The 16,457-nt window shown below is 44.0% G+C and overlaps 1 protein-coding gene across 4 annotated transcripts in view; it reads right to left on the reverse strand.

Moving 5' to 3' along the window:
* Positions 1 to 464: 464 nt before the first annotated feature.
* TTC8 (tetratricopeptide repeat domain 8) overlaps positions 465 to 16,457 on the reverse strand; it is a 43,987-nt gene continuing 27,994 nt past the window's right edge. For all 4 annotated transcript variants that reach the window (XM_037031338.1, XM_037031337.1, XM_037031340.1 and 1 more), the window contains 7 exons: positions 13,591 to 13,678; positions 11,139 to 11,249; positions 7,596 to 7,735; positions 6,086 to 6,260; positions 5,649 to 5,771; positions 2,658 to 2,741; positions 465 to 726 (listed from right to left, as the gene is read on the reverse strand). In XM_037031338.1, the coding sequence (XP_036887233.1) occupies positions 610 to 726; positions 2,658 to 2,741; positions 5,649 to 5,771; positions 6,086 to 6,260; positions 7,596 to 7,735; positions 11,139 to 11,249; positions 13,591 to 13,678 (838 nt within the window). In that variant the 3' untranslated portion in view covers positions 465 to 609. The remainder of the gene's footprint in view (positions 727 to 2,657; positions 2,742 to 5,648; positions 5,772 to 6,085; positions 6,261 to 7,595; positions 7,736 to 11,138; positions 11,250 to 13,590; positions 13,679 to 16,457) is intronic.

Consider the following 16,457-nt stretch of genomic DNA (forward strand, 5'->3'; position numbering starts at 1 on the left):
TGATTATACAAGGGAGGACTCCCCCAGACAGAAATTTATTAAAAATTGTGTATTTATTCTTACATGTTTAAACTCAGTCACCTTCAAAGTGCTCTCCATTTGATGCAATACACCCATCCAGGCATTTTTTCTCTGCTCAGTGTTTGAACTCGTCAATTTTGATGCCTTCTATTGCTATTGTGGGTTTTTGTTCTCGTCCATGTCGGCAAAATGTTTCCCTCCGAGGACTACTTTCATCCAGGGAAACCAAAAGTCACTCGGGGTGAGATCAGGCGAATAGGAAGGATGGAACACAGGCGCATGCCGTTTTTGGTCAAAAATTGCTGAATACTCAGCACAGTGTAGGTAGATGTGCTTGAAAATCCCCATGATGAAATGGGCAAGTACACTGAAAGAGTCTTCAAAAAACTTCCCTGAAGCTCGGTCAGCCTCTCACAACACCACCAGCTGGTACAATGATACAGGTGGGTTCCTGGAACATTCACCTAGTGGGGGAAGCCTGTACTACAAGGGGCCCACCCTCCAGAAGATAATTCCTTTTATGGTGGGGACGGGTCCTCTGTTGTATAATACCCCACCATAAAAATAGACATTTGGTCTAAGGAATAATCAGAGCATAGCAAAGTGCTGCTTTAACCGCTCAATTAAATGTCGTGTATCCACATGATCTGGAAATACTTCTTCAGACTTGCGAGCTGCAACATAGCTTCTCTGTAGATCTCCAATCTGTAAGAAATACCAGAATAAGGCAACAGAATAAAACCTCCAAAATTAGTAAGGAAGTCAAAATAAGACATACTATCTGTATATGGTACACACTTGGAGGGTTCTTAAGGGTAAACTGCTTCATTGTGCTACTTGGGTTTGAGAATTCTTTCACTTGCAAAACAATCCAATCTTGAAAATTTGTGAGAAAAATAAAATAACCAATTATATAAATAATTTCTGCTCCATTACAGCTGTCTAGTTATAAATGTATAAACCTAGGTTTTCTTTTCTGTCACTGGCAGTTCTATAAAAATAAAACATCTGCATGCTGAGACAGCCAGCTCGGTGTCGTTTGGGAAGGTGAGACAACTGTTTGTAAAGCACCACAAGGACACATTTGATTAGGGCATTACATACATAACAGGCAGAAAATTCAAGCAGGAACCTGTATTTAGGATAAAACAACATGCTCTGAGAGGTTTTAAATAGTGATAACACATTCATGTTGAAAAAACAGCTGGTTTTAAAAGTTCGTAAAGAGGGTCTCTGATTTCAATAAACTATATGTTCGAGTCCAGTCCCAAAGAGAAACACACACAGTATCTGAATCCATCTAAATGTACCTCGATTCATGTGTCCATTTCCAGAGAGAGAGAGCTTTATAGTGTGTGCACACAAAATTATCTACAACATTCAACTCTGAAGTTTTTTAAACATGTATATGCATTAAAAACATAAGTTCTCGTTTTTAAATCCTAGCACTTCTTTTCAACATACTATTTTCCCTAATGGAAGTACAGCCTTTTGCTTAAAGCACTATCTCATTTGAGTTACATATTGTTAAAGCTGGTAACGTTCCTGGGAGAGAGTAACGCGCCCTCTCTGCTCAGCACCATGGAAAGCACCCGGGCGTCACCAGGACTTGGGCGTGAGTCTGCACCTGTGACTGTAGAGCAGTCTTTCAAGCTTTCCAGGCCTTGGGTCCCATTGGAATATAAGCTGCAAGGGGGAGAGGTTTTTGTCTGCCTTATTCATTGTTCATATCTTCTGTGCCTTTGACACTGCCTGGTACATAGCAGAGGCTCAATTTTTTAAAAAACACAATTTATATCAAAAAATTGAGTAAGGAAAGTAAGGAATGCCTACATGGCAAGGTCATTGTGTGGAGTGCCTGGAATAGGGGCTAGCATTTAACAAGCGCTCAAAAATGACAACTTAGGAGTGACAGGTTATCTTATCTTCAAAATAGAATTGAGAGTGTGGATGGCTTTATGTTCATGCTATGAAAAGTGACATTTTTATAATGTCTGGTCCACTGAAAAAAGGGTTGTCACATCAGCAAACGCTTTCAGCCATTCCCTTCTCCTCAAAACTCACCTTCCATATTAAACGGGGGTTTCTAAGCCAAAGTGAGTCATTACACGTCTTTGGTTTTCTCGCTGTTATTGAAAACGGCACAGGACTCCTTTCAGCTCTTGGATATTAACTGACTTGTAACAGTATTAACAGCTGAATTTTCCCTGTACTGTTCATAGCTAAACTAGCTTTTACTGCCCCTAGTTTTACAGCAATTGTGCCAGAGGCTTGGTGGCAACATGATCTACAAACAATACACAGGACCTCCCTGCTATAAAAGCAATTGCTAAATCCTTCCCCACCAGAAATTACTTAACGAGTATCTTTTCAATGACAAAATGTCATATTTTAAAGCATACAATAATTCTTCTGCCATCCAAAATGATGTTTAGTCCATATTCAGTGATCAAGTTCTTTAAAGTTTATTAAACTGTCCCTTATGGGACCACACATGTTATATAAAAATTGTGTTTAAAAAACCATTTCTTTCAGGAAGTTATAGTTAGAATGTCCTTATTTATCTGTACTTTTTTTAAAACTGAGGGGGAAAAAAGAAACAGATCAGATGGTAAATTGACAAAGAAAGAGAATACCTTATCAGAGATCGTTGCAAAATTAAAATGCGGCTCATACATACGGGGCGCTAAAGATGACGCGGTTTGTAACAGCGCTTTTGCCTGTGTAAAAAAAGAAAAGAAAAACCAAAAATGTATGAGCATATATCAGCATGTATTTTTGATTTTTGTGGGGTTTTTTTTTTTTTTTTTGGTAAAAGAATCCTTTACCCAGGAAGGGACCTTAAGAAACATGATCCTGTGATGGATGACATTCCTCATGAAATACAACTAACTGATACACAACTAACTACTTACATCTTGCCCAAATTGCATTAACAATAAAATGTTTTGACATATGGAGAAAATAAGAGAATTGGACGTTTAGAGTATGTTTGGTTATTTGAGAACCACTGTTCTCGTGTAGTTTTATACTTCAGTATAGCAACTCAAAATATAATCCTCTCAATGCTAAAAAAAAAGTCTTGTTGTTCTAGTTTTTCTGCTGTTGACCGCTTTAGTGGGCTTCTAAATTTCAAAGCCCCAAGTTCTGTGCTGAATGACAGTGAGCAAGCATTTCGTCTCTAAAGAACAGAAAAAAAACAGAATCCACCCCAATTTTTTCATCCCCTGTAGGCTCAGAGGGATCGTGCACTGCCTGGCTGTGACGGACGAGAGATGTTCACACGCTCAGCACGAGGACCGTGAACTCGGCGTTCCGAGCTGCTGAACAGGCCTCCAACTTGCAGCTCAACCCAAAACCTCCGCCGGTGACCCTGAGGACAAATTCGTGTACCTTTTTATTTTTGATGGAAAATAAAATGCCAGTTCATATAAATGGAATATATTAATTCTTTTGTTTTATGACTACCTATTTTCTTTTTTAAATTAAGGTATGATTGATAATAAAATGGAGTTAGGGTCATGAAACCTTTTACCAAAACATTTCAAATCAACTGGACACTGGAGAAACTACGATAAGTCAGCGGGAAAGAAAATCACAAAAAGCACTTGCTTCATACGGACCTAGGAAAGTTTTGAGACAGACAAGGTATTAGCTTTTGTCTGTATAATGTAAATCCATCTCATTTTGGGGGGGAATTACGAAAGAAAGGCAACATCCAACAACGTTTCTTTCCCGGTTTAGTTAAAAGTTTATTTTTCTGCCTAGGAGACCAGGTGGCGTGCTGCTCACTGTCTCTGACCTTGGGGAGTCACTCACTCCCCAGAAACTCCTAGTTTCTGTTTCTTCGTCTCTAAAGTCTGGAACGTAATAACATTCCCTTGATTACCACTAATATTGTGTACTCAGCATCTTAAAATTCTGTTATAATAATAATATAGTTTCTTGAGCACTTACCCATGCTCAACACTCTGCTTCTACCAAGACGAGGGCTTTGTGTGTGCGATCTGCTGATCTTCATAAAAACACCGCCAGGTGCTGCCACTACCCTGCGTTACACGTCACCTGTGCATTTCACACAGAGACTGAGCACCCGCCACTGGCCAGCACTATTTTTGACACTGAAAATACAGCAGTTAGAAGCCAGAGAAGGTCCCTACTTTCATGCAGCTGACATCTGGCACATGAACATGAAAATAAACGATCCAATGATGAGCACTGTGAAGATCACAACAGGCTGCATGACAGGGCCCGAGGCCCCTTTACACTGATGTGGGGATGGCCCTTCTGAGGAGCTGGTAATTGAGCTAAGGCCTCAGTGACAACAGGAAAAGTCACTGCAGGAGCTGAAAGAACGTCCTGAGGCCCTAAAGGAAGGGCGGTCACTAGTGCGTGCAGGGCAGCAAGGCAGCCGTGTGTCCGGAAGTTGTACGACAGGCGCACAGCAGTCCTCCCTCATCCACCGGGGATGTGCCCGAAGGCCCCCAGTGGACGCCTGAAGCCATGGATCGTACCAAACCCTACACAGTCTATGTTTCTTATCATACATACGTACCTATGACAAAGTGTAATTTATACATCAGGCACCGTAAGACAGTAACAACATTAACAGTAAAATAGAACAATTATGACAACATACTGTGATAAAAGTTATATAAATGTGGTCTCTCTTCCTCTAATAACCAATCTGATAACCGAGAGAGACAGCTACTGTGTGACTAATAAGTAGCATGGACGAACTGGACAAAGGGATGGTTCATGTCCTGGGCAGGAGGATGGCGCACAAGTGAAAACTCATGAATTGTTTATTTCTGGTATCTCCCATTTACTATTTTAGGACCATGGTTGAGTGCAGGTACTGAAACCGAGGAAAGCACAACCGTAAGTGGGGGATGACGGTAGTGACAAAGGTGTAGTCTGAGAGGCAGCCAGAGGCCACGTTAGGTGGGGCCTTGTGGGTCAAGGTCTGAAGTGCAGATTTACTCTGGTGAAAAGAGAAAGCCTTTGGAGCATGCCAAGCAAAGTAGTAACAAAATAATCCTGTGGTCTTTAATCCCTGTGGTTGTTCTGCAAAGGGTGTCCTCTAGGGCACACTAACTTGCTGGTTTAAGTGGAAACAAAGACCATCTAGGAGACACTGTAGCCATCCAGGCAGGAGGTGAGAGCAGTTTGGAGAAGGGGTGGTGGGTAGGAAAGTGGTTGGGTTCAGGATGGGGCTTGGAGGGAGACCCGACAAGGGCTGGCCAACCATGCTGGGGACACGGGGTGGCAGGAGAGGTGGTCGGAAAACAGAGGCTTCCAGGTGGCTCCTAGGATTTTGGCTTGAGCAGCTAGATGGTGTGGGGTGGGGGTGGGGGTAGGGGGGTTGGGATGGAGCAACACTTCCCTAAAACAGTGAAGACTGGGAGGTATAGATTTGTCCTAACAAAATCAAGTGCTCCCTTTTGGATACAGGCTAAGGAACCTGTGCAAGGTCTCGTCACTAATCCGTGATGGTGCTGGGATTTGAACCCAGGCTGGCCAGGCTCTGGAGCTCACGGTTCAATCATAGCACACGGAGGCACTACACGTGACAGCTCTTCTGCAAAGAGAACAGACTGCCGCCAGGCCTCTCGCAGTTCACTGACCTGCTCGACGTGGCCCTTCCGCATCTCCAGCACAGCCAGGTTGTTGTAGGCCTCAGCGTGGCTGTTGTTGTTGGCCAGCGCCAGCCGGAAGCACTGATGGGCCAAACTCGTGTCTCCTATCCCCTACAAAGGAAAAACATGCGTGCGCACACACAAACCCATGTGCTTCCTCCTGCTGCCCCCTCCCACCTTTCTTTGCATAAATCTCTTCTGCTCCCGCAGGAAAAGCAGCAAGCACCAATCAGAGGAGTCACTCGTGAATTGTGTATAAGAGGGTTTAACCTGGGAACATAAAATGAGTGACAGTGGGTCTTAGGAATCTCTGAACTGCTGCAAACGACTGCTCCCAAACCTGAGTTCACAAGACCTGAATGCGGCCTCGGACTAGCCTGTGCTGCCTTTTCCCTGACAGACAGTGCATTAGAGGGACCACGTACCACAGCCACGTGCCCCAGGTTGTACCAGACGTCGGCCGCCTCTTCTTCATTTTCGGCCAGAGAAAGGGCGCGCTCGAAGGAGGCCAGCGTCAGGTCGTACTGCTGGGCGTAGAAGCAGCAGAGCCCCAGGTTGTTAAAGAGCTGGCAGTTATAGACCCCCATCTGCAGGAGTCGCCTTCGAAAAGAGCACACGGATTTTCGGTGTCAGACTGACTCTATAAATAGTCAGACACACGCATTTTCACAAATTTAGAAATGGATGGATTGTATAATTTTAACATGCCCAAATAGAAATAAAAAGTATTGCAGTCAATGAGAAACATGGTAAAGCAAATACAGAAGTAGGTCTTCTTTGACAGTACTAGTTATGGGAAATGTGTCCAAAGGCAAGGTCGAAAACAACTTATGTACATTTTCCCCCCCAAAAAGCTTTGTTAGAGAACCAAAATAAGGAAAAAATAGTTGTGTAAAGTAGCACCCACAGGTTTTTGGTTCGCAGCACTCTGGTGCCCATGGGTAAACTCCTCAGACCCTCTGGTCTGCTTTGGGGACGGCGTCCGGCATTCAGCTCCGGGTGTCCAGCTGTGCTGGACCCTGGTTTTGGTCATAAGCATTTTGTAGTTTAGCTGCATCTCCTGACCTCCAACAGCTCCCACCGAGGAAGACAAGAGAGCCAGGGGATGCCTAATGTACCCACAGCTCAAGAAGCCCAGTCAGCTTCTGGGCATCATTAATCCCAAAGGACAAGCAAGTTCAAGTATGCAAATGAAATCTACCCCCACTTCCCTGGGGAACCCATGACCCACGTTAGGGCAGGGGACTAGAACCAGCTGCATGTGACAAGACAGCCTTATATGATCATGTTTCACGTTTCAACATGTATTTGAGGAGAACTCTTGCTGCCTGCCAGTTACCTCCTTGTATGTTACATAAGGGCCAAAGAGAAAATCAGGATGTAAAAATGAACCCAGAAACCAGATGTAGGATAAGATGAGTATGTGTTCGAAAGAGAACCAGAGAACAGCATTTGTGGAGATGGAAGAATTATTTGGACAAAAGTTGACAATACTTCACAAAACCCAGGATCCTGTTTCTGGTCCTTATCGGAGCCCAGAACCTGGGGCCTGCCCCTCTGCACAGCTCATCACCACTGCAGCTTCGAGCTCTGTGTCGTACACAGTGGAACTAGTGATGGCAGCGATGGGGAGAGGGAGGATGCCAGTCACTCAGCTGTTCCCAGTCAATGAGAAAATGGCTAATTCATACGCTGCTGCAGTGCTGAAAACTCGGGCGATTACCCAGGTGTGTTTCCACAAGATGCCAAGTACCTGTGCGTTTCCAAATGATCAGATGTCACTTTCAATGCTCGCAAAACATCTGGGTGTCTGAGTTTTTAGTGTCACACAGACACGGCCTGTATGTTATTTCTCTACAGTTTCGTTCCATCTTTATTACTGTTTCACCAGTACCGCACAGGAAAGTAGTTTCACAAGGTAAAGGTAAAGCGCACCTGTAAAAGCGGAGCGCGATTTCTGGTTGGTCGGAGTAAAAGTGGTTGCTCCCAATGCAGGCGATGGCCTCCACGTGAGTGTTGTCCTGTTTCAAAACCTCTTTGTAGCATTCGGCAGCAGAGGGCATGTCGTTCATTTCCTAGTTTCCACCAAGACAGGACAGCGATGCTCAATTAATGTTGCCAAGATATTATTTTCATCCCGACTGATTTATTTTCTTTCATTCAATAAATATTCACTAAGCGCCTGCCTTGTGCCAGACTGTTCTAGGCCCTGGGGACACAATGTAGACAGAAAAAGATAAAGTGACTATCCTCAAGTGGCTCCACCTGGTAGGGAAGACCACCAAGGAGCAGACGGGACGTGCCAAGGAAAAGGGAGGGGTGCAGAGACAATCAGAGCCCGATAAGGAGACAGGCCGGGGGGCTGCCCCGAAGGGACTCCGGAGCAGGTGCCAGGTGAGCAGGCCTGGAGGAGGGGAGGGACTGAGACCTGTGTGCGGCTGGAGAAGCAACACCTGGGCATGGGGAACAGCGACTGTAAGAGCCTCAGGTGGGAACACTTGCCACTCGTAAGAACCACACAGAAGCAGGTGAGGCTGCAGAGAGAAACTGGCACAGAAGGAGATCTCTCGGCAGCCAGGAGCTTTGGTGGCCGTGGTAGAAACCTCAGGTTGTTTTCTAAATTGAGGGAAAGCCATTAGAGTTAAGAGCAGAAGAGTAACATGATTGTCTTTATATTTTCAAAGAGTAACTTGCTGGCTACACACAGGACACCCCAAAGCAGAGAAGAATGGTAGCAAGGATAAGGGGCGTCTCCCCAACAATCGCAAGTAAGTGCACTTCATGTTGTTAGTAATAGTCACAGCTCTCAAATCCACCTTCAAGGCCAGGTCGGGCTCCACACCCTTCACGGCAACGTCCGAACGCCCTTGCTTCTCACGGTTCCTTCTGCCTCGCAGCTGACGGGGCACCTACTAGGTGAACCACTCGCTGGTTCTTACCACAGAAGGACTCATATCTTTTGTTTGATTTTAATCATAACATATTTTAATAAATCCAAGACTCCAATGGTTGTAAGAAGCACCACGCAGTGATTCTTTTATCACATGGAGTTTTTTTATCGCCCATGGATTTCAGTTTGGGAGGGTTTGGTTTTTGTGTTTTTTACTTCAGGACTTAATTTTTTTACAGCAGTGTTAGGTTTGTAGTAGAACTGAAGGGTCATTATAGAGATAAGTGCATGTCATTGTCCAATATCAAAAATTACATCCATTAATATTACCACCAATCTCATCAATGTTGGTATTATGAATAGACTTTTGACTTTGTGGACTCCTTGAAAGGGGTCTCAGGACCCCCAGGAACCTCTGGTCGACACTGAGACATGCTGACATTAGAATGATGTTGGGGGCCTTTCTCCCCACTCCCCCTCACCCATCCTCATGAGGCACACAGGGCATGCATGTGTCGGCCCCCTTGGGTTTCTCTGGAAGCCGGCCAGCCCGCATGGCACCCATGTTCTCTGCCCTGCCGTGTGGTGCAGGCTCTCCCAGGTGCAGAGGGTGTGCCGGGTGGACAGTCAGGTCAGACACGGCGGCTTAGTCCATCTCAGAGGTAGGACACTGGTACGTCCTTTGGGTCACAGATCTAAAGCCACCCGCTCCAGTTCTGCCTGTATCAGTAACAAAGCTAATGGTTCATCCCCCATTTGTCTGCATATTGTATCGACCTCTCCCCTGTTTCTCAACTTGGAGTGAGGACCCGGGTGTTACTTATTAGTCCCATAAAAAACCAATAAAACACTCATAGGTTGATCCAAACTCATGCTTTACATTTGACGTTCTCACTAAAAATCCTGCCAGGATTTAACTCCTTAAGAGAAGAGGTAACCAAAGTTTTCTTCAAAACGCAGAAGCCCCTGGTGAGCTTGTTAAACAAATGCCTGCATCCCACCTGCTTTCGTAGGGAAAGAAGGGGCCACACCTCTCAGACATCCCCAAAGTCGTTTTTGTACCCAGTAAAGTTCACGGACCACAAGCGTACTATGTCTCATGGCGATGCTTCTAATTTCAAGCACTTTTTAACAAAGAACAATTCAAATAAAGACCTGCATTGTGAATGAATAAACAAAATGCCTCACGAAAAATTCAAACCACAACTAAATAAATTCAGCCAGGATAAATCACTTTAAACAAGTTTCTGTACAAAACATGCAATGAGCAGTAATAGGCAGCATGAGATGTTCATTTTTAAATAGGAAAGACTTAAAGGATACAAGGCCAACACAAAAGTGACAAATAAAAAGAAAATAACATAAAGGAAAAGAGAAAAGTATTATGTGCAGACAGAAAAACCTCTAGAGGCGCATGCAGTCGGAACAAACTTCACTCGCGAACTCTCGAGCCACAGTCGCACAAAGAGAAAAAAGAAACACTGAGAACCTTTGCGTGGTCAGCTCTGCCCTGAGGGAAGTTAGTCCCACTATTTCAAGTCCGTGCTTAGTCCTGACCACCCCCTCGTACGTGACATTGAGCCCACAGGCGGGATGCTTTCCTCTCTGCTGCTTTCTTCCCGTGAGTGCAAAGTGCAATGCGACTTTTCTCACAAAGCCCTCCCATGTATGCTTACAAAGAGATAGGTTCCTCCAACGCCCGGCCAGAACAGAGCAGGGAACGGAGAAGGTGGCGGCTCACAGGATCTGCTCAGGGCCTCGACCCGTCCCAGCCACGGCAACAGGGGCCGCAGCAGAGGCTGGGAAGGAATACCGACCGGCAACCGCACGTTAAAGGTGCTGGCGTCCTCCGGGGCTCTCTGCCAGCCCTTCAGGCCCGAGAGAGACCAGCAGAGGGACTGCAGCGTGCAGAAGGCAGTCAGGGGCCGGGAGCTCCGACCGCATCGGGGTGAGCGGCACTGTGCATCACTGCCCCTGCTTTCGAGATCCATTATCCTTCCTTTCTAAGCTGCTCGGTCAAAATTCTGTGCCTGTTCAACGTGGAGTCACTCAAAGACACAGAGGAACTGACGCAGTATTTTTATTGAATGATCGAAGTCGTCTATTTACCTGTTTATCATGATTATATTCCAAAAGGGGAAACAATCTTNGGACTGCAGTGTGCAGAAGGCAGTCAGGGGCCGGGAGCTCCGACCGCATTGGGGTGAGCGGCACTGTGCATCACTGCCCCTGCTTTCGAGATCCATTATCCTTCCTTTCTAAGCTGCTCGGTCAAAATTCTGTGCCTGTTCAACGTGGAGTCACTCAAAGACACAGAGGAACTGACGCAGTATTTTTATTGAATGATCGAAGTCGTCTATTTACCTGTTTATCATGATTATATTCCAAAAGGGGAAACAATCTTCATAGTAAAGCGTAGGCTTGACTAAATGCATACACTAAATTCTCTCCCTCCGTCGGTAAACTAGAGGCCAACAATCATAGTTTTATAAATCATTCTCCTTGTAGGACCCCACAAGACTATGGGCTGCCTTAAGATACGCATAACCTCAGTGTTATGCCAACTTTTTAAATACCATGAACCTCACCTCGTGGATCCTGGCAATTCCACAAAGGAGGGTTACTTCTCCCGGGAACTTATCTAATCCTTGTTTGAAAAGGTTTAAAGCAGTCACAGGTTGATCCAAGGAGATGTAAACCTAAAACCAAGACACGTTTCAGTAAAAGTATTGGTTCTTAAATAATAACAGTATTTGTTATGACGAGTTTATAACTGCTTAGTAATAAATTATCTCCCAGGTATTACAGTAAAACATTGTGTAGCATTAATTTCCAACAATGATGTTACAGTTTTATTTCCACAGGTGGAAATAACGCTTTCATTCATTTATTCCTCCAACAAATGCTTGTCGTGGGCTTACTATTGTCACCGAGCCCGAGCAGTAACGAGACAAGGACTAAGGGAAAATGTTTTCAGGAGAGAACAGGCATGAGTGTGTCTATACAGGTTGGCACAAAAGATCGACGAGAAGACTGAAGATGAAGATACAGGAGAAAGAAGGTGTGACCTGGGAGAGAGCAGCAGGGAGGGCTAATGGAGAGCGTGGTTTCGGAAAAGGCCCTCGGAAATAGAGGGGAAACAGGCTTGGGAAGCGAGGGTCAGGATGTGAGATTAGCACCTGGTGCTCCCATCCACTTAAGGAGCAATCAGCACGTGAGCATGCAGGACCCATACACTTGAGAGGAATCTCTACAACAGAGATTTATGGTATGTAGAGAAACATAAGATTACGACTTTTTTTCTTCATGATCACAGATCCTCTGTTTGTTCCCCTATAGCTGGTCTGTGCTTTGAAGGAGCAAACAGATACCCAGAAATCTGTTGACAGTGTTTACTGCCAAAGTAGGAGTTCAGAGGGATGCATATGAGTAAAAATCTTTCAACTTTTACCTTATGTATTTCTAAACTGCTTTTTAAAATACAACAAATATAAGTTAATATGCTAAGCAATATCAAATATTTAATAATTATTTTTAAATTAACCATCCAAAATTTTAAGAAATAGTGCTGTTCCTAAAATCTGATCTCTATTACGCAACAATTATTCCTTCATATATTAAAGAAAATAAGTGAATTTTACCTCTATATGCTCTATAGTGGACTTAAACAAATGAATTTATGAAAAAACAGGTTGAACCATGTATTTAGCAGTAGTTAAAACTAAGAGTACATTTTTAAACCACGTGGCAAGAGATTATCAAATACTGTGACCTGAATTTTAATTTCAAGCTGTTAGAAAATTAGGAGACGACTGTGATTCTTAGAAACCTTTTTAAGAATTTAAGTTTAATATATAATGTACAGCAGACTTAGATGCCAGATCAGTTCAAACCTTTTTGAAAACCACTGTACACACACTAAGATTAGCACACTAAATTTTATAGCACAGCTTTCGTTTTGTTTCCTTTTCGTCTGCCAATTTTTAATACCCTTTTGGGAAGAAGTAGCACTTCCTTTTATATCTCATCTTCTTCTCAACTGCTCTACCACACTTTTTAATTGAAAAAATTCTTAGAGATACAGCAGATGATGTCACAACCACCACTTTATCGAATATTTCTCTTAAAGTAGTCCTGGTGAGGGTCCAGAAGCAGCTTTGTCCTGATGCTGACAATTCTAGGTGGTGGCTGTGGGGGGCACTCAGGGGCAGTGAGAAGGCTCTAGAATCGCCTCGTCCTGGGGCTGAACACTAGCTCCTGAGGGCCAAGTGACCTTGAAATCTTACTTACCCTCCTTACCATTTCCCTAAGAGCACAAGGAAACACTGAAAGCTACCTTGTGGGGTTGCTAGACGGCAGGGGTGTCCAACTCATTTTCACCAGAGGCCACATCAGCCTCGGGTTGCCTTCAAAGGGCTGAATGTAATTTTAGGACTGTGTAAATGTAACTACTCCTTAACAGTTAGGTGAGAGCTCGGCCTGCTGCCCGGTAGAAACAAGGGCAGGGTAAAACAAGGGGGAGGGCCGGATTTAGCCCAGGGGCCTTGTGTTTGCCACCTGTGCTATAGGGTCAAACTGCATATGGAATAGATCTGATACCATACTTTGCACTGAACAGGTGGCCACAGAGGGGAAATACTGTTTCTATTATGGCAGAGCCGAGAACTAAAGGACCTGCGTGAGAACAATCCTGTCCTGCACAGGGTGCGTCGAAGGAAGACTGTGTTGGAGGGAACACTGTCTCCACCCAGCAGTCTCTACGGGGCCTGTCACCCATGGGGACATGAAGCCCATGTTATTTTCTTTGGTTCCAATGCTTAATCTTTCAAAGGGGTTTTCTTATTTTTCATGGCAATCAATTTCTCCTCAAACAGTTACTCTTCTCATAGTCTCACATTTTCCCTTGCTAAAACACACAAAAAAAATTAAGTCTGAACACATTAACCTGCCAAAATATTCCTGAAGAAACTGGCAACACTCCCCATGCATTTAAACAGTTACTCTGAGAAGACAGGTTTCGCTCGGACTAAGAATACTTACTTTGGCCAAGTAGAGAAATGTATCTATCATTTCCTGCTGCTTCAGGGCTGATTTAAACTGTTTTTCTGCTTCACGATACATTCCTAACCTAAGAATAGCCATTAAAAAAATTAGGCATTCATCTTAAAAAGAAATACTATATAGCAGTTATTCATACCCTGAGAATATGAATAGAGACAAATCATATCTACACGAGTAAGCATGTAACACAGGAGGTAAACTCCTACACACATATGAACATTAACATGTAGTTTATGTAATTTAGCAGAAAGTTGCCCATTCCCCACACTCGCTGTCTCACCCCCAAATGCCGGGTGGAGAGTCGGTTGACAGTCTAGTGACGGCAGGACTAAAAGCTGCTGGTGAGCCAGTGGCACGGCTTACCATCAGCAGGACACAGGGCAAGTGACCTGAATAAATGCTCAGAGTCTCTGTTTTCCTGGAAGAGCTAAAGGATGGCTTTTCTTGGAAAACACCTTTTACTCTGAGACAAAATCTCATTCTTAGAGCCATTCTTACACAATTTCAGTGTAAGTAGTGTCTGTCACTTGAGTAGAGAGCTATACCGTTTCATTATTCTAGAGACATTTTCTGTTCCTTTTTTGGTTTCTGATACTGATGGCCTTCATCTACAAAAGAGAGGCTTGCTCCTTGCCCAACCATAAACGTCCTGGCGTCCCCCCCTCCCAGCTCTTCTGCCCAGGGAACACTCTGTTACCCCTACATAAATCACTAAAGCACACTTCAGCCTGTCCCTGACTGGTCTGTCGGGCTTTCTAAGAACTAACCATCCCCAGTGTCTAAGAGCTACTCACTCACTTTAATATTGCTTTTTAAAAAAGATTTTATTTATTTATTTTTTAGAGAGAGGAGAAAGGAAAGAGAAAGAGAGGGAGAGAAACATCAGTGTGTGGTTGCCTCTCACACGTCCCCCATTCGGGACCTGGCCTGCAACCCAGGCCTGTGCCCTGACTGGGAATCGAACTTTGATCCTTTGGTTCACAGCCCGAGCTCAATCCACTGAGCTACACCAGCCAGGCTAATATTGCTTTTATTTTGTGAAATAAAGTCAGGACAACACACAGTATGTTCCACTGTTCTACTTTCATTTAAAGGCTTGAAAACATAGCTTTGATCTTCTTTCTTAACCTAAGCCTCAAGTGCTGGTGTGGCTGTCTCCCAACAGCTGTTGGAAGACATAGAATTACAGGGGTAAAAGTGACCCTCCAAAAACTGTCCTAAAATGAGAGGATGTGTCATATGGCAGAAGTCCCCACCTCTTCTAAGGTGTCATGACTTTCACAAGGAGTATTTATAAAACTTTATCAAAGAACTCTAAAAGTCCTATAAATATGTTGTTTATATAAACAACATATTTATATAACAACTTCAATTAAACATGCAAGTCTAAAACACGTGGCTGAAGCTCATCACTGATTTTCATGAACACCTCATATTCCATGAGCAAATGTGTATTTTTATCTAGTAACTTGTCTCTTTCCCAAAATGATTTAAAAGGAGTTACAACAAAAAGACACATAGGGCAAGAATATAAAAAAGATGAACTGATTTTTAAAAAAACAATAGAGATGGAAAGATAAACAAATGTTTTTTTAAAAAGCAGTATGAGCCATTGAGCTACCCAGAAACCAAAGAATAAGAAGAAAGGATGGGTCACATGTCTTTTATCACTGCATCCTCAGGAGATAATTTTTTCTAGTACTATCAAAAAGGGGTTTACCACATGGGTTCTCGTGCAAAGGAAACGGAGTGGGCCATGTCTAAAGAAGGCATAATGAAAACATCAGTCAAGTTCATGAACACAGAGTCAGAGTGCAGAGATAATCCCTAGCAACTGCCAACTTTTTCTCTGCAATTTAATTCCATAAACACGGTGAAGCACCAACGGCACACACATTTCGTGATGGGGAGGAGATGTGAAAACAAAGGTAACAACCACGTCCTGAAGGCACCAGTAAAGACTGAAATAAAGCATGCCCACGAGCCAATCGGGTATTCTGACCATGAGAAAAATGCCCTAAGAGCACAGAGGGGTGAACCAATACAGCTCCAGGGAGGACGTGACAGACAATACTTTGACAGGCAGGGGGAGGGGCAGGGGAGGGACACTTCAAACAAAGGAAACAATAAGCACACAGGCAGGACAGCACAGGGCCTGTCAGGAGAATGCGGAGTTGTCCTGATCTCACCGAAAAGCAGGACAGGGTACGGAAGGGGGGAAGTGAGAGATACAGGCGAACACGCAGACTGAGACCAGATCGTGGACATCACACCTGAAGTCCCGACTTGGCTCCAAAGGTAATGGAAATTTACCGAAGAATCTGACAAGAGCTGTTTTTCACAACAGTCCTCAGACTGTGCATATAGGAAGGGCTGATTGGGGCAAAAATAAATAAATAAAATAGTAGCAGAAAATAGCAACAAGAAGCTAATGTAACCGTCAAACAATTGACACTAAGCACCAGAGTGAGGGCAAGGGTTGGTGCTGGGTAGCAAGGGAGCCAGTGCTGCCGCGGAGGAGGCGCCAGCAGAAGCAGAGACGAGGTCGCCTTGGACCTCCATCACCTGGTGATCCATCCCCGAACTCTTTGGCGGCTCAGTAAACATTTGACTGAGAGTGTGAGTGAATGAATAAATGAATAACGCACCCATAATAAGGATGAGAGGCCATTAAGAAACAGAGGAGAATGATAATAGGACAGAATATACTCATTTAAATGTCACCCTATGTGGATGGCAGAAGGAACCTGAGTTGTGCTTACCCTTAATTATTAAAGATTTCTGAAGGTTTTGCGTGAAAGCTCACAATTTCAAGCTTGCCTTTGGAAATTACATTCATAAGAGTT

This window comes from Sturnira hondurensis, unplaced genomic scaffold (genome assembly GCF_014824575.4).
Source record: "Sturnira hondurensis isolate 20B ecotype Veracruz unplaced genomic scaffold, ASM1482457v3 Scaffold0021143, whole genome shotgun sequence".
Lineage (NCBI taxonomy): Eukaryota > Metazoa > Chordata > Mammalia > Chiroptera > Phyllostomidae > Sturnira > Sturnira hondurensis.